This window comes from Opisthocomus hoazin, chromosome 30, assembly GCF_030867145.1.
Source record: "Opisthocomus hoazin isolate bOpiHoa1 chromosome 30, bOpiHoa1.hap1, whole genome shotgun sequence".
NCBI classification, from domain to species: Eukaryota; Metazoa; Chordata; class Aves; order Opisthocomiformes; family Opisthocomidae; genus Opisthocomus; species Opisthocomus hoazin.
The window spans coordinates 1441159-1467970 of NC_134443.1; the positions used below are offsets into that span (position 1 = coordinate 1441159).

General features: G+C 62.2%; 3 protein-coding genes across 3 annotated transcripts; all 3 read right to left on the minus strand.

Annotated features, from left to right (window-relative positions):
• Nucleotides 1-12178: 12178 nt before the first annotated feature.
• On the minus strand, nucleotides 12179-17180 carry LOC104338425 (ras-related protein Rab-11A). Its single transcript, XM_075445064.1, has 5 exons — nucleotides 17141-17180; nucleotides 12987-13182; nucleotides 12717-12910; nucleotides 12561-12641; nucleotides 12179-12318 (listed from the first exon to the last, which is right to left on the minus strand). Exons 1-5 carry the CDS (start codon nucleotides 17178-17180, stop codon nucleotides 12179-12181), a joined length of 651 nt encoding a protein of 216 aa, XP_075301179.1.
• Nucleotides 17181-19052: 1872 nt separating this feature from the next.
• Nucleotides 19053-23222, minus strand: RAB25 (RAB25, member RAS oncogene family). Its single transcript, XM_075445415.1, has 5 exons — nucleotides 22885-23222; nucleotides 21659-21854; nucleotides 21341-21534; nucleotides 21095-21175; nucleotides 19053-19866 (listed from the first exon to the last, which is right to left on the minus strand). The coding sequence occupies exons 1-5, from the start codon at nucleotides 22922-22924 to the stop codon at nucleotides 19736-19738; spliced, it is 642 nt and encodes a 213-aa protein (XP_075301530.1). The 5' UTR covers nucleotides 22925-23222; the 3' UTR covers nucleotides 19053-19735.
• A 452-nt stretch (nucleotides 23223-23674) lies between these two features.
• On the minus strand, nucleotides 23675-25554 carry LAMTOR2 (late endosomal/lysosomal adaptor, MAPK and MTOR activator 2). The gene is made up of 4 exons (XM_075445236.1): nucleotides 25440-25554; nucleotides 24254-24416; nucleotides 24065-24154; nucleotides 23675-23818 (listed from the first exon to the last, which is right to left on the minus strand). Exons 1-4 carry the CDS (start codon nucleotides 25505-25507, stop codon nucleotides 23762-23764), a joined length of 378 nt encoding a protein of 125 aa, XP_075301351.1. The 5' UTR covers nucleotides 25508-25554; the 3' UTR covers nucleotides 23675-23761.
• Between the last annotated feature and the right edge of the window lie 1258 nt (nucleotides 25555-26812).

A 26812-nucleotide genomic window follows, 5' to 3' on the forward strand; every position in this document is an offset into this window, starting at 1 on the left:
ACAGAAAGCAAAAAAAAAAAAAACCCCGAGTTTATATATATAATTTTGTTGTCGTCGTTTTTAAACTGGACCAAAACTTTTGTTACCCAAAACCGAGTGGGGGGAAAAAAAAAAAGAAGAAAAAGTATTTCTTTACGGACCAAAACCTCTTCAGCTGTCCTTTACCTGGATCTTCCTGAGGTTGGCCACTTTTATATATTCTATTTTTTTCAGAACGAAACAAAACAAAAAAAAAGATTGCCTTGTCGAACATCCTTTAATCATTTCAAGACTCCTGGTTTTGTTAAATCAGATACTTTTTAAACCATTGGGAAGTGGGAGAGGATGGGCTTCGAATCTGGCTTCTGTGCCAATGCACACGAGATGCAAGCCAGCGTCTTGACACCGTCAGGTTTGTTCAGCCGGTCTCTGGATGCCAAAATGCTGTGATGGTAAAGATGTGTGTTGGATTAACCTAGCACGTACCAGTACACCTAGCTAGAAAGATATGTGTATATATATATAGGCACTGAACTCATCAAGCACCTATATATATATATGTGTATGTAAAATTATATATATATAATTTTTTTCCCACCACCACCGCTTCCCCGTTTCCTACCCCTCGACTTCTGCTCACAGATCCTGGACCTTGATTTAGAACTGAACCCAACAAGTGTCACAACTTGGCAGAGACAGTTCTACAGCAAAACAAACCAACAAAAACCCAAAATAAAAAATCGCCTGAGATTTCTGTTTTTCCCTTCAGTTACAGGAGACTTTATTTTCATCGTAATAATGTTCCTGGGAACATCCCCTCTTCTGCTCAGTTTGCTGCCGCTTGCTCCCGGTTGCCGCCGCCGCCCCGGGATGGTCCGCTCGAGCCGTCCTCGCTCACCAGAGCTGAGGCTGAGCTTGCCGCTCTCGGGGCAGGCTGCTCCGGCGCTCTGCGGCGATAAAAGATCCGCTTTCGATCTTCAGCTCTCGGGTGGAGGGGCGTGAGATGCTGTGCCTCCACCGCTCCGCATCGCCGGTAAAATAGTACGTAGGGGCAAGAGGTAGATGGAGGGGTGGACGACGTTCCTAGGCTCTAGTGGATGCTGACGTTTTGGAAAAAGTTTTAAAAAAAAGAAGAAAAATGCTGTGCTAAAGGGACACTGTCGGTTCGAATCTGTACTCGCCTCCTCCCCAAAGCTTTAAGAAATCTCCGCTTGGTTCTGCCGGGACCGGGTCGGGATGTGAGCGCTTCCCGGGGGAAGGCGCCGCGGTTTGGACCCGCCGGTGTGGGAGCGGCGGCGGGGCTGAGGGTGCTGGTGGGCCCTGCTCCGGCCGAGCTCCCGGAGCCCCCGGTGCCGTTGCGGGGTGCAGATGTGAAAGCCATCCTCCTGTGGAAGCGTGGCCTTGGCGAAGGCTTCGGAGCCCCGGCCGGCGCTGGCCACGTCCTTTCTGAAACTGGCCCAGTTCTCGTTCAAAATCTGGCTTCGGTTTGGTCCCAGTAACGGAACGGGAAGGGAGAGGGGGAACAGTTCTGTTCCCCGGGCGGTGACCTCTCTCGTCCCCTCGCCCACCACCTCCTCCATCATGTCCCATCCCCCCAGGGTTGTATTTTAACCATTCATGGTGCAAAATTCTCCCGCTGATGTCGAGAGAGGGGTTGGGACAAGAGCTGGGCGGGGGGGACGGGTGGGGGGGGTGCAGCCACCCTTCGAAGGGGCGTTGGGAAATGTTCGCGTTGGTGATGGAGGGGATTTAGCTGGAGACTGCGACGGCAAACGCTTCCCTGGCCGAGTCCCCGGGGCCGATGATATGTTAGTTGAGTGACTAGTCGTTCTTGGCTGAGTGGAGTCTGTTGTGGTAATGTGAGCAAGTTTTTGATCAATGTCTTTATTTGATGCCAGGTTGTGAAGAGGTGGGTGGGAGCGGGGAGGGGGGAAGGCGACACCCGTGTCGGGGACCTGGGGTGGGGGGGGACCTGTTCTAGCACTGACCCGAGGGCGTGGGGAGGGGGGAAGGTAAGGGGGGCTCTCGTCCGCTCCTTTTATCTCCTCCCTTCCCTCAACAAGCGAAAACGATGTAAAAGCCTCCTGCATGCTGAAAAATGTTAGAGAAAAAAAAAAAAACCCTACAAAAAACTTTCTTTTAAGAAAAAAAAAAGGGAAAAAAAAAAAAGAAAAATTAAAAAAAAATAAAAAGAACTCATGACCCAAACAAACGTCCATGCTTGCTGATCGGAACCGGAGAGGGGCTGTCCGTCTGTCCAGGCAGTGGCACCTCCGCCTCTCTCCGCAGACGAGGTTCCTGCTCAAGTCTCCAAGTTGGCCTTTAATAAAACCTTCAGTTCCAATAACCTTTATATATATATATACATATATATATACATATACATATATATTAAAAGAAAGCTTGATGTAGCAGTTCTAGTTTAAAATGAATAGAAGTATTTCGGCCCCTGTTTTATTTTGATTTCTCCTTTTCCCCTGCTTTCCCCCATACCCCCACCAACTCCAGATTTTGATGTAGCAACTTTGGAAGAAAGCAAAACAGGCGCTGTAAACGCACCGAGAGCTACCTCTGGCCCGAGAAGGGGCCGCGCGGGGGGCTCGGGCAGCGCGGGATTGCTGTGGCCCTGGCTGCTCCCCGTCCCGGCGGGGGCACCCGGAGACGAGCGGTCCCATCCTAGGGGAGCCCGGTTGCGGGGCTTAAAACAACAAATTTGCGTAACTTTTCTTCTTTTTTTTTTTTTTTTTTCCCCTCTCTTTTTAAATATATGTATATATATAAAAATCTTAAAAAAAAAAAATTAAATAAAAACAAAAAACAAGAAAAATGCCCATGACCTTAACTATTTGCTCTGACTTGTATCTTCCTTGATAGGTGACTAAAAATGGCTTGTTGGTCTAATTCACCAGCAATAACGTTAACTAAAGACAGACCCCTCCTCCCTGCACCCTGCCCTTCTCCGCCACGAGCTCCGAGCGGGGTTCCCTGCGCCCGGGTCCGCTGCCCTCCCCGCGGCGATGCCTTCCTGACCCACCCTGCACTGGGAGCAGCGGTGTAAACCAGTTAGGCTTAACCTGGCTAGAACTGGTTTAAAGCCCCCTCCCCGGACGCTGGGATAACCCGTTTAGGGTGCCAGATCGATACAGGGCACCCTGCTCGCGCCGGCGGGAGCCACACGACGCCGGGTCTCGCCGAGCCGCCCGGCTCGCCCTCCGTCGCGGGGAGCCCGGTCCTCGAGACCTGCGGATCACCCCGCGGCTGAACTTTACGGCTCGCGAGCGGCTCGGCGGAATCGGGTAGAGCAAAGCGCTGCGCGTCCGCGCGTGCGGGACGGGAGCTCGCCGCGGGCCCGGCGCGAAGGGCCGCTGGCCGGGCAGGGGAGCGCGTCGCTGCCGCGTGTGTCCGTCTGCCGGTGGGGATGGTGGAGCCGTGCTGGGGACCCGGCGAGGACCCGACCGTGACTTGCCATGCCCGGGTGAACGCTGGCGGCAGCGGCCCCTGGGCACTCATCCTGCCAAGGGCTGAGCTGCGTCGGGGTGCTTTCGAGGGGACGAGCGGTGGGACGGAGGGCAGGTCCCCAAAAACCCGGGGGGCTCGGAGCGTAGCTGCGTTGGGAGGTGCTGAGCTGGTAGCAGGAGGCTTCCAGGTGAGGCAGGATCAGACCCGGGCGGGATGGGGTGGCCGTAGCGATGGGACTGACTTGGTGCCGGCCGCCCTGCTTCGGTGCGGCGTTGGGGTTTACTGTGCGCTTTGCCAAACCGCAGCCGGCTTCGGCGCTCGCTGACGCCAAGGAGCGAGGGCTCCGGCGCTTTGCTGAACTCGGGGCTCATCCTGCAACCTTTCCTCGGGGACGTGACCTTGAGCCAAGACGGCGTCGGGGCCGTGGGAGCGAGGGCTCCCCGGTCCTGGCACAGCGGGGAGATGCGACCCGGGGGGTGGACGAGGGCAGTGGGGTGCTCGGCAGCGGGGTTCGGGGTGCTGCCCGCGCTGCTCTGCCGTGTCCCCCAAAACCTGCCGTGTCTGTGGCCGGGGTTCGCGAGCTGCCGCGGCGGGGACGGGGACTCCTGGAGAAGGGACGATGCGGGGGAGAGGGTGACAAAACGTAACAAAGGGAAACGAGGGATAAAGTAATATCACGCTGTGATGTCATCCTCATCGACAGAAATTATATAGAGAATAGTATGTATTATAATACATAACAAAAGAAAAAAAAAAGAACCAAAATTGGATTTATATTTAATGAGGAGATACTATAAAAATATCTTGTCCTAGCTCCCATTTGCAAAAGTATTTTTCAGCTGGAGGGATATCTATAATTTTTTTCTCTTTTCTTTCTTTCTTAAAAAAAAAAAATAATCTCCATACATACAAAGGCTCAGACTGTTAATATTGTGAACCTCTGAAGTCAAAACGCTCCAACCTGTTTATTTGCTGTTTGAAGGGTTTATTTTGATGCATTTACTGGTGTTTTTTAAAGAGAGAGAGAGGAGGGAAAAAAAGACTTAAGATTTTAAAATTAGAACATTTCTTTATAATTTAATATTCTATTTTAATAAATGCATTTATTACATGTAAATGTAGCAAGGAACTGGGCTAATAAAAATACTTTTTATTAGGTAATTTATTATAAGAAAAAAGGATATTTTATTTTATGATAAAGTGATCCTTAAAAGTTTAGAAGGTTTAGAATATATGTAGGTTAAAAAATACATTTGTATCCAGAGTATTGCTTAAAAAGTGTTTTTAATATATGTTTCCTTTTTTGTGTGTGCGTGTGTGTATGTAAAAGGTGATAGTTATGGTGCAGATAGCCCTTTCCAGAAATAAGAAATTAACACAGTCGGATGTATTTAAAAAAAAAAAAAAAGAGAAAAAAGGTAATTAAAAACCAGAGAAGTAGAAGTGAAAAACCACTATGAATCAAGGCCCGTGCGGTCGTCCCGAAGCCCCCGTCCTGTGGTTGCTCTGCCTGGCGAATCCCTTCGCAAGGGGTCGAGGTCTGAGCACGCCGAGACGTCTGTGCGGGATCCGGCCCCGGCCGCAGAACCCCTCCGGGCTGGGGCTCGGGGGTCTTCGGCAGCATCGCTCCCCGGGCTCCGCGGCCGCCCCGCCGCCCCGGGCAGGTGCTGGCTGATGGAGTTTGGCTCTCGCCGTGGTTTCTTCGGGCAGGGGCTGGATGCTCTCAGAAATCAAAGCGCTTCAGCTCTCCCCCTGCTCGTTTCCCTCCCAGCACTGCGACGAGCCCCGTGCCGTCCCGGGGAGCCGACGGCGAGTTCTGCCGTGGATTCGGCTTTCAGAGCACGCTGTATAACACTGCTTCTTGTCGGAGGCGAGAGGATTTATGGTCCTTCCCGCAGCCTTGACGGGAGGGACCGACAGCCAGTGCCAGCGTGGACCTCCCCGGGACGGGAGCGCGCTCGCAGGGCTGCTCTGCGGCCAAGCCCGGTGGTTGCCGTCCCGTCGCCTCCCTTTAGGCTTTGGCTCCGTTTCTTCCTGCAGCTGAGCACGCTGCAAGGCCGGGAGCGTTTTGTCCCAGCGTTCTGATCTTGGAAACCTTCACCGTCGTCCTTTTGGACCTAAGGGCTGGTGCAGGACCGGTGCCCTGCCGCAGCTGCTCTGGGCTTGGAGCAGCCGAGGGCTGAGACAGCTCGTGGAGAACCCTTGGCCAGCTCCGACCCATCCTAGAAAAGAAAACGTTACCCTTGCTGCTCCCCGCGAGCCGGCACGGGCACGGCTCCGGCAAAACAACTGGTGTCGGGACAGCCCGGAGCGAGCGGAGTGCCCGCTCGGCAGCCGCTGAGGCTCGGTGAGGCTCGGAGCCTGCGAAGCACGTGCTTTAATCCAGGAAAGCACTGGGGCGAGCGCTGAGCTTCACGTCCCGGAGGGTTTTGCAGGATCTTGGCCCGAGGAGCTGCTCTGCGGAGGGGCTGAGCGACCTTGACCTCCCGGTGGGCTGGGAGCGTGGGGGGGTCCCGCGCCCCTGGCCCTCGGCCCGCTCCCCTTCCCAAAGCAGCGGGAGGAGGGGGGACGCTTCTGCTCCGTTGCCTTTCAAAGAAGCATTTTAAAAGAAGATTTGGGGGTTTTTTTATTTGTTTGTTTGTTTTTAACCAAAAAGGAGAAGGGAAAAAAAAAGAAAAGCTTAAGTTGATGGGTATTAAAAGAAAGTTAATAATAATAAACATTCAAATTTATTTCATATAATCCTAGAGTAAAGATTAAAATAAAATTAACTAGTTCAAATAGTAGATGCTATCCATATTGTTTAATCTATAGTTGATCCAAGTGATCCCAGACAGAGCAGAATGTAAAATAAACTTGTAAACAAGATCCGCTATCATTTTTAACTTCCCCAGAAATTCCATCTTTTTTTGGTACTATTTTTCTGAAGCAAACTAAAAAAAAAAAAACGAACGAAAGCCTAACAAAACAGCAGACCCCCGACCGGTACCTTCTGTCAAGCAAAGTCCTGAAGTTATTTTTATAGAGGGGGAGAAAAAAAAAAAGGGATCTAATAATATGTATTTTTTTAAAAAGATACGTTTGGGTTTTTATGTTGCTTTTTTATTAAAAATATAAAGATTTGGCTAGTCACTGAACAAAAGCAGAAAGTTTTAGGCCATTATTTTTGCCTTATTCCGACCTCCAGCCGCGGGCTCGGAGCGTGAAATTTCAGCAAAAAAAAAGAAACGGTAAAAGTTGCGGTTACTTTTCGGGCGCTGTTCTTGCTTTCCGAACTCCTCCCAGCACCGCGGGTGGGGGGGGGGTCCCCGTGATGGGCGGGGGGCACCGTTCCTGGGCGGCGAGGCGAAGGCACGGACAGCTGGATGGAGCCCCCTCTGTGACGTGACGGACGGAGTTCGGCGGCAGCGCGGTGCCGGCGCGAAGGCGCGGGGCTCCTCCGGCTGCGAGTTAGGCTTTCTGCCCTCGGAGCCGGGCAGGAGACGTAGGACATTAGGGTTGGTTTGTTCCCTTTTTTTTTTATTATTTTTTCCCTTTTTTTCTTCTTTTTTTTTTCTTTTTCTGGTTATATCTCGACCCGGTGAGGAAGCATCGCACCGTGTGCGCCTTGGGTTTAGCAGTCGGCGTCTTTCAGGCTGCCGGGTTTGGCTTCTCGGGTGTTTCCGTGCCGGAAAGCCTCGCGTCGTCGCGTTCGCGCGCCGGAGATGTTGGCGAAGGCGTCCCTGCGCCCGCAGCTTCGCTTCCCGACAGCCGTCCCCGCGCCGTCCCGCGCTCGGGTGGGTGACATCCGTAGCGAGCACCTGGTTTTTGGCTCCGGAGGCGAGGGAGGAGGCCGGACTCGGCCGGCGCCGCGCGTCGGGCTCTGCGGTGCCCGGGAGCCGGAGCTGGCGGAGCGGCGTTGCGGTGCCGGGGCTGGACGGCGGGTCCGTTCGCGCGGAGGGGAGCTTTCTGCCGACGGCAGATCCCCTGCGGGCAGTTCGGGGCCGGGGAGCGCAGCCCTGGCACCCACGCTGCCGGTTGAACCCCAGTCCTCACGTTTCAGAGCCAGGCCAGCACTTCTCTCCGGAGTGTTGGCAACTGCTTTTTGCTGCACCAAAATCACCGTTTACACGATAGAACTCGAAAATAAATGACGTGACGTCGAGTCCGTTATTACGAGAGAAGCGGAGCGTTGCGAAGAAAACACTCTTGAAAGGTAGTTACCTCTGGGTTTAGCTTTTGCTCCCACCCTGTGTCTCGTGGCTCGGCCGCAGAGAACCCAGGGATGTCCTGCAGTTCAGGAGCATCCACGAGGATCCCAAAGCCTTGGAGAAACGCAGCGGCCGCCGCTCGCTCCCTTCGCCCGGGGACGGCGCGCGCCTGCTTCGGGGCTGGGACGAGGCAGCCGCTTACCAGCATTCGTTCAGCAAAGCCATGCAATAGGTTAGGACAGGAAGCGAAGACAGTTCTCAGTCGGTTTCTGCGCATAGCACTGTGAATCAGAGCTCACTCCGCGGGAACCTCCGCGCCGGGGAGGTTTCGGAAAGCGGGGCACGATGTCTCCCGCGCTTTCGGAGGGGTTCGTGCTCGGTGGAATCAAGCGCCTGGGCCTTCCCCGGCAGGGGCGGCGAGGCGGCCTGTTTGCTCTTTCATTTTTTGTTTTACCTCATTTTTTGGTTTTGATACTTGAAGAAGAGTCGGTGGTTGACATTGTACAGTGATGCCCTGGACTGGAGAGTGGATGCACTTTATCGTAACTTGTATACTGATAGTGGGGTCCCATCCTGCCTGCGCCAAGCCCGCGGCACAGATTCCCTGGTGTCAGCACCGGCGGGAGCAGAGCCAGGATGGGCTGGTTCTTCCAAAAAAAACCTTTCTAGCACGTTAGGGAGAAATCTCTGTATTTTATTGTGGCTTTTCACATACTGTAGAAACTCAAAGTCACCTTCTGCTGTCAGCTGACCTGGTGGAAAATTCAGCTGTGGTTGTGCTGGGCTGACTTCAGTTCTGGCCGTGCCGTGACGGCTGGAGACGGTGGAGGTCGGGCAGCTCCTGTCTTTACTCCCGCGTAACTCGCCCGTTTCAATGGGGTTACTCTGCTGGAATCTGAAGTGGTTTCAGCCCTGGCAGGCTGCGGCGTTACCGCTGGATCCACTCCAGCATCGCTTCCGAGCTGCTAATGGAGCAAATTGAAAGTCACCCCCGGTAAAGTGACACTAATGTAAAACCTGGAGTGGTTCCACTGGTCTCTGAGCAGGGCTTAACAAAATGAAGTCACCCCTCCGACGGCAGCACCGGTTTGCCGGGCAGCTGATGGCAGAACGTGTTTTCTGGTCTTGCGATGATGCTTTTGAAACAACTCGCAGAGAAACGGAGCGGTTTCGTGGCTGCGGATCTTCCCTCGGCTCCCGGGAGCTGGGCCGGAGAGACGTGGTCGCGGGCTGCTTTGCTCGTCTGTGAAAACATCAGCACTTTTTTTTTTTTTCCTTTTTCCTTATGAATTCTGTTCAAGATTATCATAAAAAAAGGGGAAAAAAAAAAACAACGAACCCAGGGGCCAGATCCTGTTTTGCAATTGAGGATTTGCTCCGGGGTTCAAAGCAGCGTTAAGCAAACATGAAAGGCAGCGGGCATGAGCGCCGAAGAACCCCAGAGCAGCAGGTCCGTTGGAGCCGTGGCCGCCGCAGAGCCCGTTCTCGCTGCCGTGCAGCCGAGCCGACTGATCCCAGCCCCGGGCGAGCCGGGGAAATCTCCAGGGATGCCCAGAGCAGCCCCCGGGCGTCCGGCTGCACGGCCCGGAGCCTTTGGGGCTGCGGAGGATTTCCTCCAGCTCTGCCCCGGTATCAGGGAGATCCGGGCTCCAGCTTGCTGCCGTTGGGACTCTGGCAAAGCAGCTCCGGTGGGATTTCCCACCTAAGCCGTGAGCTAAAACGAACCCCAAACCCCTGGGGACCGTCAGCAGCCAAATGCCGGCCATACCCACGCGGCTTCCAGGGGAGCTCAGCCCTCCGCCAGCCCTTCATGGCTTTTGCTTGACCGCTGCCACGTTAGCTTTCTCTCCTCCTCGCTCAAAAACGCTGTACAAGTTTGTGTGTATCCGCTTTCCGACGGCTCCGGGTGCGACCACGCGGTCCTACGCCACGGTACCACCAACCTCGCGCTGAGCCAGCCCGGCTCGAGCCCGGCCGTCCTGACTCTGTGGCCCTTCCATTCAAAGTCCATTCCCTCTTCCGTTGTGTATGCTTTTTTTCCCTCCCCCCCCCCCCTCTTTTCTTTTAACGTCATAGGAAACCTGTAGTCGGGATTGTTACTATTGGAAACCGATCACATGTTCCATCCAGGTATTTTCATCTCTCCGGCGTTACGCAAAAATAAAGGCCTGAGAGAGAGATATAACCGAACATAGAAGTAGAGTTAGGCTCGTTGTCTGAGTTTTGAGGCATATAGTATAAGGGGAGAAGGAAAAAAATTAAAATAAAATAAAAAATTAAAATAATGATGTTGCACAACTTGTAGAAAACAAAGAAGGGAAAGGGTTAATGTATTAAATGTGCTAAATTACATTAAGAACTTAATTTTATTAAAGTATTATTACTTAAGAAACTTGGTGTCCGCTCTTGGTTTCTGTCTGTTCACGCTTCAGGAGGGGGTCCAGAAGGGGGGGGTTGGGAACCGGCCGGGCTGAGCGTGGGGGATGGCGGGGTTCTGACCTCCTTCTGCCACCCCTCCCGGGTCTCACGCCGTTAGCAACACTTCTCGGGGTTAATTAGAGCAAAGCAGTTTCATTTGCAAGACTACCAGGTGCCCGGCACCGGCTCCCAGTCCTGGTGGCAGCAAGGTCCCGCGTCCGCGAGCCTCATCTGCAAACCCTTGCCTCCCCCTTCCCGCTCCTTCATTCCAGCAGAAATTCTATAAAAGCTGGAAAACCGGGAGCAAAACCGAGCTGAAAGCATCAACCTGAGCCTAAACGAGCTGATCATGGCGTGCGTCCGTGCCCTGTCCCTCTGCGGAGCCGGGGGCAGCATCCTTCCCCCCGCGCCCACCTCTCCCGGCGACGGGGCTGACATCACCTCTTGGCACCGCGTTTCGGCGCGGGCAGATGGTGCTGCGGGAGACGGTGACGCTTGGCAGCTCTGCGGCTGGTCCGCGTGTGGCCGTGCCTCTCCCAGCCGGCGTGGGCACGGGGCAGAGTCCGGCCGGCTGCGGTGACGACCGTCACTCGCCCGGGGACAGCCTCCAGCCGCGGTCAGGCGGGATGGCTCAAGCCAAGGTGAAGATGCTGCCAGGGCTGGGGTGGTTGGAGAAAAATGGGCAACCTCAACCCAAACAGGGCCGGCATCCACGCGGCACAGCGCCGGTGCCGCGGCACCAGGATCCAACCTGCCCCCTCTGAGCCTGAGTTCCCAGCTCTCCCCTCCAGTCTCCCAGCAAGACACCCCTTTACGAAGGCTACGGTGCCACCTTCCTCCCTGCCCCTCCTCTTCCTCGCCTCTCACGCCCTTCCTCCTTGGGGATGCCGCTCCGTGCCCAAGCGGGCAGCAGCGTGGGGCCGGAGCTGGCGCAGTTCCTGGCCTCAAGGAAGGACCCTGGCAGAGAGCGAGCCCCCAGCAGCAGCTTTATTTGGGGATTTTTGCCCAAATTCCCGTTTTGTCGATGAATCGTGCCCCAAGGCAAGGCCCCGGCGCAGACCCTGCCGGCACAGCCGAGTGAGATGGGGGTGAGCATGGAGAGACTGGGACACCCCCCAAAAAACCCACCGCTGTGATGGGGGACGCGCTCCCAGCGCTGGGGTTAATGGGAAGGGACAGGGTCTCCCAGCAACGCCACCGCAGCGCCTGCACCCCTCTTGATTGACACCTGCCAATCACCCTCTGAGAGGGGCACTGGGCTCAGCCCAGCCCTTCCCAGCACCGCGGGCCGTGTCTGCCCCGGGAGGGTCCCGCTGTCCCCCTCGTGTGGGGCCGACGCTCCGTCTCGGGGCAGCCGGGACACGAGTGGGAAAACACTCGAGTGGGGCAGGCTCGAGTCACGCCGGGGGCTCCCCGCAGCCCAGGGCCGAGGGGCTCCGTGTGCTGGCACCCAGCGAGATGCCCACCCTCAGCACCCTGCCCTCACCCGCGCCCCACCAAAGCCCTGGGACCCCCTCGTCCCCTCCTCGGGGCTCCCCCAGCCCCCGGCTGGGGCTCACAGCGTGAAAAATGGGGTTCTTCCAGGCACGAGCAGGGTGTCACCTCCCGCACCCCTCCGGGTGACCCACAGCCGCCCCAGCAGCGCCCCGAGGCACAGGAGGAGCAGGGCTGGGTGCAAGCGGCTGCGTGGGTGCTCGCTGCACCGGGCAGGAGAAGGGTGCACCCTGCGTCCCCCTCCCCACCCCGCCCCGAAGGGCTGCGCCCAGGGGTGCCGCAGGAACGCGGCACCAAACAAGGGAGTCGCAGTGTTGGGGCTTGTTGGGTGCCACCCTGAGTCACCCGGTGACTGCGGCTGCAGGGCTGGAGGAAGCAGGGACACGAGGGGATGGCGTGTCCCAACCCACGGGGAGAGACCCCGACGCTGGCCCCCCGCCCTGCTATTTGTGTAGGTCCTACACAAACGCAGAGAGAGCAGCGGCCAGGCAGCGTGATGGTGCACGGGAGAGCAGCCCCCAGCCCGCCCTGTTGCGGGGGGCTGCAGCGAGCGGAGGCAGAGGGTGAGGAAGACGATGCTGCCATGTGCTGGGTGGCGGTGGGGGGGGTGTCAGGGTGGGGGGCACCCCGGGGGGGGCTCAGATGTTCTGGCAGCAGGGAGCCTGCCTGCCCTCCTGCTGCGTGGGCAGCACCCGGATGGGCTCGATGGTCGTGGTGGGGCCGAACTCTGACTCCGGCTGGCCGGTGATCTGCCTCTGGGACACGATGCGGTAGATCTCTGCCGGCAGAGAGAGGAGGAAAGGAAAAAGAAAAAAAAAAATCTTTATATATTTCAGTGGGGGACCTGTCCCCTCCCAAAACACACAGCTCAGGGGGTGCAAACGCCCACATCTCCCCATCCCGGGGAGCAGGATCCCACCCCGGAACATCCGGCCAGGCTCTGCAGCCGGGTGCTGGGAGGACACGATGCCTGAAACCATCTCCGTCCCCTCGCCTTGCCCTTTCCTGGGTGCCCCTTACCCGAGAGGATGTTGTGGAAAGCCGTCTCCACGTTGGTGGAGTCCAGAGCAGACGTCTCGAGGAAGGACAGCCCGTTCTTTTCTGCAAGGACAGGGTGAGCTCGGGTGGGTGCCGGGAGCTGCAGCCACCCCGGGGTGGGACAGAGGGGGGAGATACCTGCAAAGCTCCTGGCCTCGTCGGTGGGCACGGCCCGCAGGTGCCGCAGGTCGCTCTTGTTGCCCACCAGCATGATGACGATGTTGGCATCAGCGTGGTCCTGCAGCTCCTTCAGCCAGCGCTCGGCGTTCTCGTACGTCAGGTACTTGGCGATGTCGTAGACGAGCAGAGCTCCCACCGCTCCCCGGTAGTACCTGGGGGCCGGCGAGGGGACGGGGTCACGGCAGGACCCCGGGGCGAGGGACGTGGGTGGGGAGCAAGGGGACTCACGCTGAGGTGATGGCCCGGTACCGCTCCTGCCCGGCCGTGTCCCAGATCTGAGCCTTCACGGTCTTGTTGTCCACCTGGATGCTCCTCGTGGCAAACTCCACCCCGATGGTGCTCTTGCTCTCCAGGTTGAACTCGTTGCGGGTGAAGCGTGAGAGCAGGTTGCTCTTCCCCACCCCGGAGTCCCCGATGAGCACAACTGGGGGGGTAGGGGGGGCACAAGGACAGTGTCAGCCCCCCCCGGGCACCCAGCCAAGGCGTTCCCATCCCGGCCGTCGCAGCGAGCCCCGCGGCGCGGCCGCGCAGGGACGGGGGGGGTCTCCCCGTCCACCTCGGCTTCGTCCCGGGAGCAGCCGCGGAGCTGCGCGGGGGGAGCAGGACCAGCGGCCTCCACTCGTCCCAGCGGCACCGCGGCTGCCTGCAAACACCCCTCGAGAACGTTCCGGGGGTTTCCTCCCCAGCGCCGGGGACGGGAAGGCGCCGGGTGCACCCACGTTCGCAAACCGGAGCCGGGACCTGTGCGGAGACGGCCGGGCCAGCGACGCCGGGCAGGACCGAGTCTCCTGTTTCCAGCCCAAGCTCCAACCCTGAGGGCACACGAGAGGACTTAAAGACCTGGTCTGAGAGGAAGCATCCTCCTCCTCCTCCTCCTGCGCTGCTCCTGGTGCAGCCCCTGGGCGTGGGTGAGTTCAGTGCATTTTCTGCCCTTCCCAGGTCTGGCCGGTTCCTGTAGAACCTGGTGCAACAGGCTCTGGGGAGGCTTTATCACGCGACTCCCCTATCAAGTTTGTTGAGTTTATGACTCAACAGGTTTTTAGTTTTTTTTTTTTTTTTAAATTCCCCCGCTGCTCATTCCGTTCATTCTCCAGGTGCGCACCAACGCGGCCCGCGGCGCTTGGCTCGGAGCACCCTGCTTCCCACCAGGAGCAGACAACGGCAGGGCTGGGATCACAGCCGGCCGGCGACCGCGCTGGGGAGCACCGGCGCCGAGGGTATGCCACCCCGCCGCGCTCCTCACCGGGGCTGCAAAGCACGCTGCAGCCTTCGCAGCAAGACACATCTACACCCTTCAAGGCCACCAAGGCTGTCGCTCCGTGCCCCGGGGAACCCCTTCCCCGTCAGCTCCAGCTCACAGGGACTCGGCTCCTTTGCACGGGCTGGGATGCAAAGCCTCAAACCACTTCCCAAAACCAACGTTGCGGGGCAGCTGGCAAGCAGCATCGCTCCACGAAGCCCGGCAGCACGCGGAGCAGCTCCCGGTCGTCGCTGCAGGCACCGGAGCCTGGCTGGCAATCGCCGTGCCAGGGCAGCCGGCAGCGGAGGGAAGGGTCGCTCCTCCGTGCGGCTCCGAGAGCCCTGCGTGCTGCTCGGAGGCCCGGGAGCACCGCGACCGTCTGGGCTACCCTGGGCAGCCCAGTGGAGAAATGCAGGGCAGCGAAGAGCCGGGTTCGTTAACGCTTACTGAGCCTCGCCGCTTTGATCGGGGCTTGGGGTTTAATCAAGGGGAAGTTGCCACTTCCCCTGGCTCAACCGCCGCGTCCCCTACCCCGGCAGTGCCTCCGGCCCCGAGCACCTCTGTGGCCCCGGGGACAGGAGCAGCCGATGCCTGCACGAGCCAGGAGACAGCACCAAGCACAGCCAGGGGAAACTGAGGCACGAGCGTGCCGTGCTGCATCACCCCTGCAGCCAGCCAAAAAACGGTTTTAGTATGGGAAAGCCTTAGGAAACCAGGCGGGGGGGGGGAGGAACACGGCCCGACACACCACATCCCACCCCAGAGGTGGGGATGGAAGCAGCCCGGGGCTCCGCACAGGGGCCCTGAGGAAGGGTCCGAGGAGCAGCCATGCCCAGGGCCGTTTCTCATCTCACAGAATCACAGAATCACAGAATAGTAGGGGTTGGAAGGGACCTCTGTGGGTCACCCAGTCCAACCCCCCTGCCCAAGCAGGGTCACCCACAGCAAGCTGCACAGGACCTTGTCCAGGCGGGTCTTGAATATCTCCAGAGAAGGAGACTCCACAGCCTCCCTGGGCAGCCTGGGCCAGTGCTCCGTCACCCTCAGAGGGAAGAAGTTCTTCCTCATGTTCAGATGGAACTTCCTGTGCCTCAGTTTGTGCCCATTGCCCCTTGTCCTGTCACTGGGCACCACTGAAAAGAGCCTGGCCCCATCCTCCTGACACCCACCCTGCAGATATTTGTAGGCATTTATAAGGTCCCCTTGCAGCCTTCTCTTCTTCAGGCTGAACAAGCCCAGTTCCCTCAACCTCTCCTCGTAGGGGAGATGCTCCAGTCCCCTCACCATCCCCCAAGCCCCTCCAGCAGCACCGAGGGCCTGCCCGGGAGCACAGCTGGAGCTTGCATCCTGCTTCGCGGCAGGAGCAGGCAGCTGATGCTCCCGTTGCTTCCCAGTGGTGCCCAGCGACAGGACAAGGGGCAACGGGCACAAACTGGAGCAGAGGAAGCTCCAGCTGAACCCGAGGAAGAACTTCTTCCCTCTGAGGGTGACGGAGCCCTGGCCCAGGCTGCCCAGGGAGGCTGTGGAGTCTCCTTCTCTGGAGATATTCCAACCCCCCTGGCCGCGGTGCTGTGCCCCGTGCTCTGGGTGACCCTGCTTGGGCAGGGGGTTGGGCTGGGGGATCCCCAGAGGGCCCTTCCAACCCCGACCATGCTGGGATTCTGTGTGATTCTGTCTCGGCGGAAATCGGGATAACGCTGCTTGGAGCGGTGACCATCTCCCTGTTCCTGGGGGGAGAAGCTGGTCCCAGCAGAGCCACCTCACCCCAGAGAGCACCGGCACAGCTCCGTGCCCCGAAACACTGCATCTCCCTCGGACTCTGCGCCTGCTTCAGGAGGGAGGAGCAGACCTCGCATTCAAAACCGAGTTCTCTTCTTTTTGAGGGACTCCAGAGCCCGAGGAGGGGAAGGCAGCGCCCAGCGCCGAGCAGCTCTCAGCCCCGGCTCCTGGAAGGTGGCAGGGAAGGGACAGGCACCGCGGGAGGACAACGCGCCGGGGCCATCTCGGAGCTGCTGCTGGGCGAGAAGCGAAGGACACAGGAGCCGGAGGAGCTCCTGCCCAGGCGCCTCGCTCCGAGCCACGACCCAGCTCCGGCCACATCAGAATTTCCCCCTCGCCAGGTCCCGGAACAGCTCCGGAGAGGAGGATTTTCCTGGGCAGAGGCCAGGGGAGGTGTGCGAGGAGCCGGGTGCTACCGTCGTGTCGGTGGCTGGAATTACTCGGGGCCTTCCGGGCAGGGCTGTGCGGCGAGGCTGACTCACGGGCGGCCGCCGCTGATCTCGCTCCCCGGCTTTTATCGCTCGGGAGGTTGTGACGCTGCCGAGCTGTCCCCTGGCTTCCCCCAGCACCGGCTCCCGCCGCGGCATGGCGGCCGCTGCGAGGGGAGAGCTGCCAACGACCGGGAAACCCGCTCGGATGGGGGGATGCTCCGCGGGGATGCTGGGCTCCTACAGCCAGAACAACCGACGTCGTGCCTCCGAGGGCCCAGCCCCGTCCCCCTCGCACACCGGAGAGGTCTCACCGCGACCCACTCGGGGAGGACAACCCCGCAGCCCTGGATCCTCTCCCTTGGCTGCGGCCGGGCGAGCAGCACAGCTTTTCCCCTTGGGATTGCTGACTCAGCACCCAGAGCTGCTTCTCCCACCCCAGCCAGGCAGGGGAGAGCACCCAGAGAGGGGCTCAGGGGCCGGCACAGCACCCGCCGTGCCCCGCAGACCAGCTTCCCCCCCCCCCATGCCTCCTCGGGCTGCCTGCGGGGACCAGCACCCTGCCACGGTCATGTCCCCCCCGTCCCCTGCACCCAGCTGAGGCCTCCGCACCCCTCCTCCCGCAGCGGTAACGAGCTGCGTTAATTAGCACCGGGGCCACCACCAGCCACCCGCACCCAGCAGCCACCGAGCAGCTCCGTGCAAACCCTCGGGTGATGGCAGCGTTTCCGCCGTCACCCCGAGGCCCCGGCACCGCCGGCACCCAGCGAGCCCCCCGCACTGGGAGCTGGGTGTCGTACCCCAGTACGAGCCAAAGCCCCAGCTCCGAGCTCCGTCCCGAGGGTGCTGTGCGGGGACAGCACCGCCCGCAGCGGGCTGAGACCGGGCACAGCTCGTCGCAGGCATGGCCGGAGCAGCGCAGGCGGGACACCCACCTTTGAAGAGGTAGTCGTACTCTTCGTCCTTGCCCCGCATCTCGCCCAGCACCACAGCCCCGCTCCCACTGGGCCAACTGGGATTTCCGGACCTTACCCAGTCCTGGCAGGGGCTGTCCCCTGCGCGGCCATTGGCGGCCACAGCTCTTCCTCCTCCACAGCCATTGGCAGCCGGGGCTGTCCGTCACCGCCCAGGTGTGCTCACCTGGGCCAGGTAAGGGGGGGGGGGGGGGGGGGGTGGCCAGGATCGGCTGCTGCCCTGGGCAAGGGATCTGCTCCCTGCTCGGCCCCCCGGGCTCCCGGGGGCTCGGGGGTCTGCGCATGGAGAGCACTGCAGGGCGGCAGGGAAGGGCCACCACCGCGCGGACACAGGCCACCGATGGGGACAGTCAGGGGCCACCGACAGGGATGATCATGGGTCACTGATGGGGATGGTCAGGGGCCACCAACGGGGACGGTCATGGGTCACTGATGGGGACGGTTGGGGGCCACCGACAGGGATGGTCATGGGTCACTGATGGGGACGGTCGGGGGCCACCGACAGGGATGGTCATGGGTCACTGATGGGGACGGTTGGGGGCCACCGACAGGGATGGTCATGGGTCACTGATGGGGACGGTTGGGGGCCACCGACGGGGACGGTCATGGGTCACTGATGGGGACGGTCGTGGGCCACTAACGGGGAGGGTTGTGGGTCACTGATGGGATGGTTGTGGGTCACCGATGGGGTTGGTCATGGCTCACGGATGGGGATGGTTGTGGGTTGCTGATGGGGACGGTCATGGGCCACCAACGGGGATGGTCATGGCCGTGGGTCCCCGATGAGGATGGTTGTGGGGCCCTGATGGAAATGCTCATGGGTCACCGACAGGAATGGTCGTGAGCCCCCAATGGGGACAGTCATGGGCCACCTATGGGGGACGGTCCTGGGCCACTGATGGGGATGGTCATGGGTCACCAACAGGACGGTTGTGGGTCACCAATGGGGATGGTCATGGCTGTGGGCCCCTGATGGGGACGGTCGTGGGCCACTGATGGGGACAGTCGTGGGCCCCTGATGGGGATGGTCCTGGGCCCCTGATGGGGATGGTCATTGGCCACTGATGGGGATGGTTGTGGCTGTGGGCCACTGATGGCAATGGTCGTGGGTCACCAATGCGGATGGTCGTGGACCACCGATGGGACAGTTGTGGGTCATCGACAGGGATGGTCGTGGCCGTGGGACCCCGAAGGGGATGGTCATAGGCCACCGATGGGGACAGTCATGGGCCACCAACAGGGACGGCCATGGCCACGCTCTCCGTGCAGAACCGTGGATACGAAATGGGCGCTGGGCCGACAGCTCTTGCGCGGTGCGAAGGGGACGCGAAGAGAATACGGAGAATCCAGCAGCAATTCTCCCGTTCCCGAGGGGTTTCGGGTAACTGGCTGAGGCCAAGCCGTGGTTCGGACTGCTGAACTGCCAGGCGTCCCCCATCACCCACCGAGGGTGTGGGGACACGGGCTGGGAAAGGCTGTGTGGGGAGGGGGCACAGGGGGAAGGTGGAATCACAGAATCACAGAATGGTGGGAGTTGGAAGGGACCTCTGTGGGTCACCCAGCCCAACCCCCTGCCCAAGCAGGGTCACCCAGAGCAGGGGGCACAGCACCGCAGCCACGCGGGGCTGGAATATCTCCAGAGAAGGAGACTCCACAGCCTCCCTGGGCAGCCTGGGCCAGGGCTCCGTCACCCTCAGAGGGAAGAAGTTCTTCTTCATCTTCAGCTGGAGCTTCCTCTGCTTCAGTTTGTGCCCGTTGCCCCTTATCGGGCAATCAGGCCGGGCTTCTTGGGTGACCACGATCTCCAGTGTGTCACGGAGGTGGGGACCAGGGGATGGGACCACGAACACGCAGGAATTCCAGCTCAGCAAACCTGCATTTCACAAGTCCTTTAATGATCGCGTCACCGCCGCGCCGGACACGAAGCTGCCCCCGGGCCCCTCGGCACCAAGCTCTGCGCCGAGCCCCGTCCCGGCGTGCCCACAGGAGGGACCTTCGCCAGGTCCTGCCGTCGCGCTTGTCCCGGGATGGGGACGGAGATGTGCTGAGGGCTGGGCGCTGCCGCTTCGCTCCTTGGGGCTTGGGATGACCCCAGAGCAGTCCCCGGTGAGGACGGAGACGTGTGGGGACAGCCCCAGCCCCAGCGCGTGGCACAGGGTGGCCCCACGGGAGCAACCCCAGGGCCATCGGAGAAGCTCCCATCGCTGGCACCACCCTGGCCAGGACCTCCCGGCTCCTTCCCCAGCGACGCCTCGGGGGTCTCTCAGTCCTCTGCCCCCCAGGGCCGGAGGGGCTGGGGGTCCCTGCGTGACGCTGGTGATGCTAATTAGGGCCCGGCAAAAACGAAGCAGACGGAGCAGAGCTCCCGGCGCTGGTGCTTCTCCCCGTTCACGGCAGAATTTGGCCACTGTCCGGGTCGCTGGTCCCCACGGCACCAGGACGTGACACCAGCCCGTGCCGGCGGCCAGCCAGCGTGGAGGCAGACCCAGCTCTACGCCAGTGGCGTGTCCCCGGGCTGCGGGGGTCCCCGGGGGCTCCCCGGGGTCCCCGGCCAGCTCAGAGGGCCACGCAGCACGGGCGCTTCTCCGCCTGCGCCGCGGCCGGGCCCTCCGGGCTCTCGCTGGCGAGGGACACCGTGCTGCTGTGGCCGCTCCGCTGCTTCTGCTGCTGCACTTTGTGGAAGATCTCTGCAAAACAAGGGGGGCCGGGGGGAAAGGGGGGTCTGTGTCAGCCCCCCGGGGAAGCAGGGACGGCGGCGAGCCTGCAGCCCCCACTGCTCGCCCTCCGGCCCGCTGCTTGGCATGGCGGCGGCTCTCCTTCCCCGTCACGCCGCGGAGGGGACGAGCGGCGGGGTGACACGGGAGCAGAGGGGACGAGGGGCAGGTTGCCATGGGATCAGAGGGGACAAGCTGTGGGGTCCCATGGGAGCAGAGGGGACGAGCTGTGGGGTGCCATGGGAGCACAGGGGACAAGCTGTGGGGTGATGCGGGAGCAGAGGGGATGAGCTGTGGGGTGACACCAGAGCAGAGGGGACGAGCTGTGGGGTCCCATGGGAGCACAGGGGACAAGCGGCGGGGTGCCATGGGAGCAGAGGGGACGAGCTGTGGGGTGACACCAGAGCAGAGGGGACGAGCTGTGTGGTCCCATGGGAACAGAGGGGACGAGGGGCAGGGTGCCATGGGAGCAGAGGGGACGAGCTGCGGGGTGACAAGGGAGCAGAGGGGACAAGCTATGGGGTGCCATGGGAGCAGAGGGGACAAGCGGCAGCGTCCCATGGGAGCAGAGGGGACGACCTGTGGGGTCCCATGGGAGCAGAGCGGATGAGCTGCGGGGTGACAAGGGAGCAGCTCCCCCGTGTCGCATCCCCGCGGCGCCCCGGGAACACCCTGCGCTTGGGCAATTTCCTCTTGCCCAACCTGGGATTAGAGCCTCACCCCGCGCCGGGGCTGGCAGCTCGCCGGGCCAGGCTGGCTCGGCACGGCACGGCACGGCACGGCACGGCACGGCACGGCACGGCACGGCACGGCACACCTTGATGCCATTCCTGGAGAGGTGCCGCTGGCCGAGCATCCGTCCCCGTCCCCCCAGGTCCCCGCGGCCGGTTCGGCAGGGTGCTGGAGACATTGAGTCAGGAGTTTGGGACAACAGGGAGGGCGACCGGGATTACAGGGGGAGAAGGAACCCCCAGGGCTTCGGGGATGCCCGAGGGGGGCCCCGTGAGAACAAAGCCACCAGTGCGAGGGTGGAACGCCCGGCACCGAAGGCCGGAGACCAAACCAGCCAGAAAGACGACTCCAAAATCGGCCCCAAAGAGCTCAGGCGGAGCAGGGCAGAGACGCGCGCGCATCCTCCGCCCAGCCCGGCGTCCCCGGTAAGGGACCCCGCGATGCCCCGGGACCCCGCCGGCGCGCGTACCCTTCAGGATGGTCTCGAACGCCTGCTCAACGTTGGTGGAATCCAGCGCCGAGGTCTCGACAAACAGCAGCCCGTTGTTGTCTGCAAGGAGAGGAGACCCCCGAGACAATGCAGACCCCGGCGAGACCACCCGGAGCTCCATTTCGCAGCCCCTTCGGAGCCGGTCGGGTGCCCGCAGCGGTGCGGGTCCCTGCTGCCAGGGAGGTTCCCAAGCCCCCAGCCCCGTTGCGGGGTGCCAGCTCGTACCTGCGAACATTTTCGCCTCCTCCATGGGCACCTCCCGAGCCTGCGTGAGGTCGGTCTTGTTCCCCACCAGCATGACGACGATGCTGGCCTCGGCGTGGTCGTACAGCTCCTTCAGCCAGCGGTCCACCACGTCGTACGTCTGGTGTTTGGTGATGTCAAAGACGACCAGGGCACCCACGGCCCCCCGGTAATACCTACGGGAGAACCCCGCCGTCACCCCACTCTCCTGCAGCATCCTCACCCCTGAGGCTCAACCACGAAGGCATCACCGCCCGGGTACCAGCGGGACCCCCCCCATTTCGGGCATCCCGTCCTTACGCAGAGGTGATGGCCCGGTAGCGCTCCAGCCCGGCTGTGTCCCAGATCTGAGCCTTCACCACGGCGTCTCCCACCAGGATGGTGCGGGTGGAGAACTCCACGCCGATGGTGGTGCGGCTGTCGTGGTTGAACTCGTTGCGGGTGAAGCGGGAGAGCAGGTTGGTTTTGCCCACCCCGGACTCCCCGATCAGGACGACTGCGGAAGGAAGGGAGAAAGCCCACCGGAGCCGTCGAGGAGGGCTGAGGGCTGCTCCGGGACACTTCACCATAACTCAAACCACCATTTCTGACCAGAGCCAGCTCAGCCAGCGGCTCGTTGCCTCGGCAGCGTGGCACCCGGACCGCCCCAGCTGCCCGCACAAGGTGCACGGGTGTCCCTCCTTGCCTGGTGACCCCAGACCTGGGCACAGAGGCCAGGTGTGACACCCAGCATGGCCCCTCCCCCAGCAAACGGGGCTCCTGTCCCCGCGTCCTGAGCACTCAGCCCCTCGAGCGCGGCTGAGCCACCTCGGCTGAGCCCACCCGTGCTCCCTGTCTGCTGGCGTGGCCCCGGCGATGTTTGGGGAGGTCACGGCCACCAGGCTCTGGGTGCAGGAGCAGGGCGAGGATGCTGGCAAGCCCTGGGGTCACCCTGCTGCGGTGGGCACAGGCTCCATCGCCGCTTGCCCAAGGGCAGCACCGAGCTCCAGCCGGTAGCACCCAGCAGACACACGACGCCGGGGCCCCGAGCCAGCGAACTCAATCCGGGGGGCAAGTGGCTGTGCCCCCACTTCTCCAACCCAGGTTTGACCCCCGCGTCCTCCGCGTGTGCCACCACCCAGGTCACCGCAGCAGAATGACTTTTAGATGCCCGCCGTTCTCCGGAGTTAATGGGCTCGCGCGGCATTCGTGTCTCAAACGCTCAGCCCCGGCCGTCCCAGCCCCCACCGATTCGCCCGGCGTCCCATGCCTGCAGCCTTGGGGTGGGCACTGGACCCCCCCGTGCCTCTGCAGACCCCAGCACCGTTCGCTGGCCCTGACCTCGCTGCCCTCAGCCGGGGACGCGGCCGAGGCTCCCCCAACCCCTCGCAGCTCCCGGCACACATCAGAGCTCCAGCGACGGCCAACACCATCCCAGTCTGGCACAGGGCAGCACTGGGAGGAAAGCACAATTCCCTCCCCGCAGCCCCCGGCCCCCCGCTCCATCCCTTTTGGGGAGGGGGGTTCCGATCACGCCCAGGACTCACCCTTGAAGACGAAGTTATAATCCTCCTCGGCGCTGCTCATGTCGCTCCGGCTGCCGCCCGCGCTCGCCGGGGCCGCGGTCGCTCGGTTTCCTCCTTCCCACGGCAAAGCCTCGCGCGGGCGGCGGGGCGGAGATGGAGGGGGGCAAAGTTCCTTCCCCGTCGGGCAGCGAGCGGGGTCCGGGGGCAGCAAGTGGGGTCCGGGTCAGCAAGTGGGGTCCGGGTCAGCGAGCGGGGTTCGGGGAGCGACGGCGAGGCCGGCCGGGTTGGCGGTGCGGCACGGCCGGTTGACTCACGGGGTGGGACTGGGTGCCGCGGCGCAGGTTGGGCAGGTAGTGTCACCCCTGGGACCGTGACGGGGCGGCCGGAGGAGGAGCCGGGGCCTGATCCTGGCCGCCGAGGCCGGCGCGGGGCAGGCTGGGGCGTGGTGGGCAGCGGGGCCAGAACCAGAGCCCCCAGCTCGGCTCTGACCCGGTGGGAACGCGTTTCCTCGCCTCTGCTGCCATCGTGTGAAAGCCGGGGAAACTGGGGAAGGGAAGGAGCCCCCCGCCGCCCCCCGCCACCCCAACGCAGGGGGGCTCGGCTCTGTCGCACCCCCTCCCCCCGCCCGCGAGCCCCTTGCAGCCCCTGCCCCGGTTTTCCCCATCGCGGAGCTACAGGACCCCCAAAGCACCGCCTGGGACCCCCCCAGCCTGCCCAGGCGTGCGTTACCCCCCCGGCCCCTCATTTCGAGACACAGACACAAGCATCAGCCACACTTTTATTCCTGCCCCCCCCCCAAGCTTTTTTGCCCCCCCCCCACTTTATTCCCAAAGCAGGACCGAGCTCCGGGACGCCCGTGGGGCCGCGATGCCGGCGTCGCAGCGCAGGGTCCCTGCGCTCAGGATGCGGCCACCTGCGTGAGCGGCTCCTCCAGGTACTGGACCAGCGCCTGCGCCTGCGGGCGGGGAGCGGCGTCAGCGCGTGCTTCTTTTAATTTATTTCTCATTTCAGAGCCTTAAACTGGCGCGGTGCGGCGCCCGGGCTGCCACGGGGGACAGCGGAGCCTCCGCAAGGAGGAAAGAGGGGTCCCAGGTGCGGCGTCTTCCTCCACCGCCCCCACCCTCATCCTCCTCAACAGCTCTCGCCCACCCCGCAGCCCCTGCGGCCCCCCCCCCCCCAGCACCCTCCCCCCCAGCGTTACCTTGGCCTTCAGCATCCCAAACCCGACCGTCTCCTTCGCGTACATGCAGAGCAGCAGGTTGGCCACCCGCGTGATGGCCACTCGCCCCTCCTGCCCGGGGAGAAACAGCACCCGTCGGCACCCCCGGCTTGGCAGGGTGCCGGGGACCCCCAGGGAGGGGAGGGGGGCCCCCCCCCCAGCCCCACGCACCATGCAGTCCATGAGGATGAATTTGAGGTTGTCCTCGTTGAAGGCCTGGTGCCCGTTCTTGTCGTAGGCCACCCAGATGTTGCTGGCGATGGCCGCGGTGACCCTGGCGTCGGTGTCCCCGTAGCCCGAGTAGGCAAGCAAGGACCCCTCGTTGTTCAGGAGCCTGGAAACGAGATGGGGGGGCTCTAAACCCAATGGGGGGGCTGAGCAAACCTGAGCAAACCCCCCCTCCCCAGCCCAGTCCCCCACCCAGCGCCGCTCCCAGGTCTGCGGGGGGTTTTGGCAGGGGGTAGGGGGGCTTCAATGCCAGGAAGCCCAGGGGTGGCCCCAGACCCCGGCAGGGCAGCGGGGCCTGGTGCAGACCGGGCACGAGCCTGATGGGCCAGCACTGCGCGGTCCTGGCACCGTGCACGGCCCCGGCGCTGTGCACCGTGTGCTGTGCACCGTGCGCGGTGCTGGAACCACGTATGGCCCCAGTACGGTGCTGGGGCCATGCACGGTGACAGTCCTGGCACCAGGCATGGCCCCAGCACCACGCATGGCCCAGCACCGTGCATCATGCGTGGGCCCAGCACCGTGCGTCACGCACTGGGCATGGCCCAGGCACCCTGCACCGTGCACCCCGCATCGCCCCAGCACCCTCCATCGCCCCAGCACCCCGCATCGCCCCAGCATCCCGCATTGCCCCAGCACCCCGCATGGCCCCAGCACCCTGCACGGCCCCAGCATCCCGCATCGCCCCAGCACCCCGCATCGCCCCAGCACCCTGCATGGCCCCAGCACCCTGCATGGCCCCAGCATCCCGCATGGCCCCAGCACCCCGCATCGCCCCAGCCCCCGCATCGCCCCAGCCCCCGCATCGCCCCAGCACCCTCCATCGCCCCAGCACCCTGCATCATCCCGGGACCATGCCTGGCCCCAGCACCCTGCATCGCCCCAGCACCCTGCATGGCCCCAGAACCGCCCAGCACCCCGCATGGCCCCAGCACCCTGCATCATCCCACCACCGTGTCTGGCCCAGCACAATACATCGCCCAGCACCCCGCATCGCCCAGCACCCCGCATCGCCCCCGCACCCCGCATCGCAGCCCCTCGCAGGGCCCCCCCCCGGCGGCCATTTGCCGGGCAGGGCCGGCCCAGCCCCTCCGCGCAGGCTCCTCCGCGGCCCCCCCCGACCCCCACTCACAGGGTGCTCTGGACCCCGCCGGTGTTGGCCTGGCTCAGCACCTGCGTCAGGGCCTTGGGGCGCAGCATGGCGGCCCCGCTGCTGCCGGGCGAGGGCGGGGACGGGGGGGGACGGAGGGGGGGGGCCCGGCGGCCTCCGCCCTCCCCGGGGCCGAGCCCCCCCGAGGCACGCTGGGACTTGTAGTCCGTGCCCTCCCCCCCCCCCCCCCCCCCCCCCCAATGGCGACGGGCCTCCAGGCTCTGCCCCCCCGCTCCGCGCCCCCGGGGCGGGGTCGGTCCCGGAGTGGGGGGTTGGGTCCTCACGAGGAGCCCTAATGAGCCCCCCCTTTCGTGGGGGTGCATGGGGGATCCCCCCCTCGGGGAGGGTCCAGCCCCCATTGGGGTCCCCGGCGAGAAGGGACCCGGTGGAGCGGCTTTGGGGAAGGGGGGGGGGGGGGGTCGGGGGGGTGGCGGCTGACGGGGGGTTCGGGATGGATCCGGCTAACGAGGGGGTGCGGGATGGATCTGGCTAATGAGGGGGTGCGGGATGGATCCAGCTAATGAGGGGTACGGGATGGATCCGGCTAACGGGGGGCACGGGATGGATCCGGCTAATGAGGGGTATGGGATGGATCCGGATAATGAGGGGGGTGCAGGATGGATCCTGTTAATGAGGGGGATCCAGGCTGCAGCCAGCCAGTGAGAGGGGTACAGGATGGATCCACTTAATGAGGGGTTGCAGGATGGATCCAGCTAATGAGGGGCTGCAGCATGGATCCAGCTAATGAGGGGGCTGCAGGATGGATCCAGTTAACAAGGGGTTGCAGGATGAATCCAGTTAATGAGGCGGACACAGGATGGATCCTGCTAACGAGCGGCCTGCAGGATGGGTCCAGCTAATGGGGGGTTGTAGCGTGGATCCAGTTAATGAGAGAGGTGCAGACTGGATCTGGGTAACGAGGGGGATCCAGGCTGCAGCCAGCTAATGAGGGGGGTACAGGATGGATCCAGCTAATCAGGGGGGCTGCAGGATGGGTCTGGCTAATGAGGGCCTGCAGGATGGATCCAGCTAATGAGGGGGACACAGGATGGATCCTGCAAATGAAAGGGCTGCAGGATGGGTCTGGCTAATGAGGGAGATCCAGGCTGCAGCCAGCTAATGAGGGAGTTGCAGACTGGATCCAGCTAATGAGGGGACTGCAGCATGGATCCAGTTAATGAGGGTGGTGCAGACTGGATCCGGCTAAGGAGGGGGATCCAGGCTGCAGCCAGCTAATGAGGGGGTTGCAAACTGGATCCAGCTAATGAGGGGCTGCAGGATGGATCCAGCTAATGAGGGGGTTGCAGACTGGATCCAGCTAATGAGGGGCTGCAGGATGGATCCAGCTAATGCAA

Bases quoted from the DNA above. Each gene is read 5' to 3' on its own strand.
- LOC104338425 (XM_075445064.1), bottom strand. From the start codon at position 17,180: ATGCGGGGCAAGGACGAAGAGTACGACTACCTCTTCAAAG. The intron at 13,183-17,140 runs GTGGGTGTCCCG...CTACCCCCCCAG, and splicing joins GTACGACTACCTCTTCAAAG to TTGTGCTCATCGGGGACTCC. The intron at 12,319-12,560 runs GTAAGGGGCACC...CTCTGCCGGCAG, and splicing joins TTTCCACAACATCCTCTCGG to AGATCTACCGCATCGTGTCC.
- RAB25 (XM_075445415.1), bottom strand. From the start codon at position 22,924: ATGAGCAGCGCCGAGGAGGATTATAACTTCGTCTTCAAGG. The intron at 21,855-22,884 runs GTGAGTCCTGGG...TTCCTTCCGCAG, and splicing joins TTATAACTTCGTCTTCAAGG to TCGTCCTGATCGGGGAGTCC. The intron at 21,535-21,658 runs GTAAGGACGGGA...GTTCTCCCGTAG, and splicing joins TACCGGGCCATCACCTCTGC to GTATTACCGGGGGGCCGTGG.
- LAMTOR2 (XM_075445236.1), bottom strand. From the start codon at position 25,507: ATGCTGCGCCCCAAGGCCCTGACGCAGGTGCTGAGCCAGGCCAACACC. The intron at 24,417-25,439 runs GTGAGTGGGGGT...TCTCGTTTCCAG, and splicing joins GGCGGGGTCCAGAGCACCCT to GCTCCTGAACAACGAGGGGT. The intron at 23,819-24,064 runs GTAACGCTGGGG...CCCCGCCCGCAG, and splicing joins TTGGGATGCTGAAGGCCAAG to GCGCAGGCGCTGGTCCAGTA.